Source organism: Nannospalax galili, unplaced genomic scaffold (assembly GCF_000622305.1).
Source record: "Nannospalax galili isolate Female #2095 unplaced genomic scaffold, S.galili_v1.0 scaffold661, whole genome shotgun sequence".
Taxonomy (NCBI): domain Eukaryota; kingdom Metazoa; phylum Chordata; class Mammalia; order Rodentia; family Spalacidae; genus Nannospalax; species Nannospalax galili.
In genome coordinates this window covers 195,556-200,096 of record NW_008345457.1, presented here as the reverse complement: position 1 = coordinate 200,096, position 4,541 = coordinate 195,556, and the positions used below count along the sequence as shown (strand labels likewise).

The 4,541-nt window shown below is 43.2% G+C and overlaps 1 protein-coding gene across 1 annotated transcript in view; it reads right to left on the bottom strand.

Moving 5' to 3' along the window:
- Positions 1-4,541, bottom strand: part of LOC115071807 — a 14,690-nt gene that overhangs the window by 9,773 nt on the left and 376 nt on the right. The window contains exon 2 of the mRNA XM_029567617.1: positions 3,988-4,507. Within this exon, the coding sequence (XP_029423477.1) occupies positions 3,988-4,507 (520 nt within the window). The remainder of the gene's footprint in view (positions 1-3,987; positions 4,508-4,541) is intronic.

The following is a 4,541-nucleotide window of genomic DNA, read 5'->3' as shown; positions in this document are numbered from 1 at the left end:
GGTGTACTTACCTACATGCAGGCAATACACATATACACATAAAATAAAAATGATAAATAAAAATATTTTTAAAATAAATAAAAAATAAAAATAAAAAATTATTTAAAAATGCTTTTTATCACATGGCTGTTACAGCATTTTCATTTTTAAAAATTACATTTATTCATTTGTATATGTGTGTATATGTGTGGGCGAAGACACATATGTAGAGGTCAGAGGATGACTTTTAGACAACCATATGGGGCTTGGGGATGGAACTTGGATCCTGAGGCTTGGCAGCAAGTGTCTTTACCTGCTGAACCATCCCTGGCCCACACTACAGTATTTTCACTGGAAGGGTGTATTAAGTGGTATTTATGGGAAAAGAATGATTTTTTTTGTACATGTATGTTTGTGTGGTGGTGTGAATGTATGCATGTGCATGCATGTGTGTACATGCGGGTATAAAAGCCAGAGATCGATGTCATGTGTCTTTCTCAATGGTTTTTCACTTTATTTACTGAGGCAAGATTTCTTGCCGAACCCAGGGCTCATGGATTCGGTTAGTCTAACTAGCTAGTTTGCCAGGAGAATCCCCTGTCTCTGCCTCCTGAGCACTGGGATTACAGGTGTGTACCATGTCATTATGTCAGTTCTGGGGATCCAAATTCTGTCCTGTTGCTTGCATAGTAAGTGAGCCTCCTGACATGGGTGTTATTCATTGAGTCATCTCCCTAGGACCAAGACTGATATTATTGGTATGAAATAGGTGGTATTAGTATACTTGAGACAAATGCTTGAAACTGATTCCATAAAAGGAGTACAATACATTTCCACAGAGAGCAAGTTAGAAGTCATAAGGGAACAAAACGGCTTTGAAAATCCTTCTGCAATTCCCATACCCATCAAGGGTATATACAGGCACAACTTACTTTGGAAATGGATTTCTACTTCAGGAAGAAAGTGAAGGATGATTTCCCTAAGCATTGTTATTCTTTTTTTCACCCTGTTAAAAATGTCTAAAATTGTTGCTGTGATGAAGCAATGTGGTGCGTCTACTGCTGAAATGAAATTGAATACGCACTGAGCTTCTCAGTATAATGATACTCTCCAAGCTTGGAGACCTATTGAGCAGCAATTGCATTACTTAGGTGTGGTGGCTCACATCTGCAATCCCAGCAGTCTAGAGGCTGAGGTAGGAGGATTACACTGAGTCTGAGGCCTGCTTGGGCTGCTAGTGAGTTCCAGGCCAACCTGGACTACAGAGAGCTTGTCTCAAGGACACCAAAAACCAGGGTGGAGAATATAGCTCAGTGTAGGGTGCCTGTCTAGCATGCTTAGGGCTCTGGGTTTCATCTGTAGCACTGAAAAAAACAAATCAAAACAAAACCACACACAAAACCCCCAAATATCATGGCTGCTAGTAAGATGGCTCAGAAGGTAAAAGACTGATGACTTGAGTTTGATGTAAAGGGTAGAAGGAGAGAACTGACACAAAGTTTTCCTCATATCTCCACATGCATACCTCCACCTCCGCCCCCCCACCCCCCATAAAATAAATAAAAGCAAATAGCAGATGGCTCAGAGGTTCAGAGCACTGGCAGCTTGTGCAGAGGACCTGGGTTTGGTTCCCAGCACCTACATGGCAGCTAACAACAGTCCATAACTCCAGTTCCAGGGGATCCAACGCCCTCTTCTGACCTCTGCAGGCATTGCATGACACAGGTGCATTTATATACATCCAGGCAAAACACTCATACACATAAAATAAAAATAAATTAAAAAAAGCAAATAGCAAAGTTCTACTGTAGACTGACCTCCTTAGCCACCTCAGGTGTGGGGTGCAGTGATCTGTGTTTAGTAAGTTCTCCAGGTGATTCTGTTGCATGCTGAAGTTCCAGAACCAATGGATTAGTAGTTTCCAAACTTGGCATGGGTCAAAGTGCCCTGCAGAACCTTTACAAATATGCCTTGGCCTGACTGCAGGAAATTCTGATTCAGTAGGCCTGAGATGGGGTTAAGAACTTATATTTTCAATGCCAGATGACTTCAGGAGACATTAGTTTAAAAGCCTCATTATTTAAATCCAATCAAACTTAATGAGTCCTTTTCCCTCTTTTCTCCCTTCCTCTATTCCTTTTTTCTTTTTGGTTTTGTTTTGAGACAGCATTTCATGTAGCCCAGAATGGCCTCAAACTCACTATATGACCAAGAATGACCCTGAACTTCTGATCCTCCTGTTTTTACTTTGCAAGGGCTGAGATTATAGGTATGTCCCACTATGCTGAATTTTATGCCTGCTGGGGATTAAACCCAGGGCTTTGTGCATGCTGGGCAAGCACTCTACCAACCAAGCTACATCCCTAGTCTTTTTTCTTTTCTTTTTCCTAGAAGTTCTCTTCCACTCTTTAATTATTGTTTTTTCCATCTCAGTACAGGCCTATTACAGTGCCTGGTACATAGATGGAGGTAAAAAAACAAAACAAAACTGGATGGATGAATGAATCTCATAGCAATATTTTGTTATGTAGAGAATGGCCTTATCTTCATGGTCAAAGCTATTGAAATGTTTTTACATTTACAATTTTTAAATTATTTTTGTTTTATGTGTATGCGTGTATTGCCTGCATGTAGATAAGTGCAACAGTGTTGCACAATGCACTCGGAGGACAGAAGAGGCCGTAAGATTCTCTGGAACTGGAGTTTCGGACAGTTAACTGCCATGTGGCTGCTGGGATTCGAACCCAGGTCTTCTGCAAGAACAGTCAGTGTTCTTAACCGCTGAGCCATCTCTTCAGCCCCACATACCCAGCTTTAAAAAGATGATTACTGAGGCTGAGGATGTTATTTAGTGGTAGCATGCTTGCCTATCATGTGTAAGGCCCTAGGTTTGATTCCTAGCATCAGACATGCACACACGTTACCAACAGATTAAACGGTTTTAAAGCATTATTTATATGGAAGCTTATACAGAATCTTCTGAATATTATGCCTATAATCCACTTTCCTGGCCTGCCACATACTTGAAGGCAATGCTTCCAATTTCACAACAGGCAGTCTGCCCCACACCCTAGCCAGGCTCCCCATCACTTTCTGAAATCTTCCATTTCCTAATCTAATGCTACAAATTATGTTAGTGGGTGGTTGTGAACAAAGTATGTGCCATAAGAATAAGGTAAATGTGTATATGTGCATCAGCTTGCTAAGTTATCACAATTCAGTCTCTTAAATAGTGATATGGGTACTGTGCTATTGCTACAGTAACTGTTGGGTGGGGACTGATTCCTGTGTCTTCAGATCTTGTGTAGCACAAAGAAGTGTTTACCTTTGCAAATAGTAAGCTTTCTTTTTGTTTTGTGTCGTTGTTGTTGCTCAGTTTCTAGCACTGTCCCTTGTATTTTTAGTCTGACTTGTAGAACTTTATATGACTTGGGGATCCCTTCAGTTTGTAGGAGTGTATCCAGACCCATGAAATGCTCCTGGAGGTAATTTCATGTGGAGAATGAAGTGATTAAATGATAAATTGAAGCAACGATTTGCAACGTTTAGGATGAAAATCTATCAGGCTTCAAAGAATAAACTGCATTGTTAGTTATAAGAGCCTTAAGCAAAACTAAGAAGCACACACACAAATCCAACAGGCACTTATCGTTAGTTTTCCTTGCGCCACTTTTGTATACACATACAGCTTTTATTCTGCTTTTAAACCCTGCATTATACATAAACTCTTCCATGTCACACAATCATCGTAATTGCCATTTAAACTTTAAGGCTGCATAAAAATTCGATTCACTATTACACCGTTCCTTACCCCCTGCTTGTTACTAAACCTTTGCAAAAATAAAATTTGCATTACTTATTTGTCGAGAATAAATTCCTATCAGTGCAATTACAGCGTCAAAGTCACATTTATTTTCCTCCCCTGATAGTGAAATACAGTACTGCACGAGAAGCTATTCCCACAGTGCCCTCCAAGGTTTATCACAGTCCTTTCGATCTTCTCCCTACCTTTGCTCTGCTGCTGGAAAAAGAGCCCGAGCAGGTAGGTAACCCGATCTCCTTCACCAGGTGAGTCTTTGGAAGTGGCAACTACAATACCCAGAGCTAAGCCCTCCTGGGGATTTGCTGCAACGCTTGGAGAGGGAATAGCGTCCCTTGGAAGCCTTGCAAAAGAGACGCTTAATTCCCCAGACTCGGTGGGTCTAACTTTGCTCTCCCGAGCCTCTAAGAGCACGCAGTGGGAGTCTAATAAAGGCATTCTGCTCCGTACGGACACGTGTATGGACATCCAAGCCCCTCCGGGTGCCTCCGAGCGCAAACCGCCGGCTCCTGAAATTTGGAAAAGGGCCTGGGCCTCCCGGCCCGCGCCTCGACAAAGCCCCGCCTTCCACCCCCGGTCCAAGCGTCCGGAGGCCCCCGCCTCCCGGACACGCCCCGCCGCCCCGTCCCCGCCCCAGACCCCGCCTCCTGTCTCCTCCCCGCCCCCGGGAGCCGACGAGTAGCGGCGGCGGCCCCAGGACCCCGCTCCCTCAGACGAGAGGGCGGGTGGAGAAAGAAGCGGG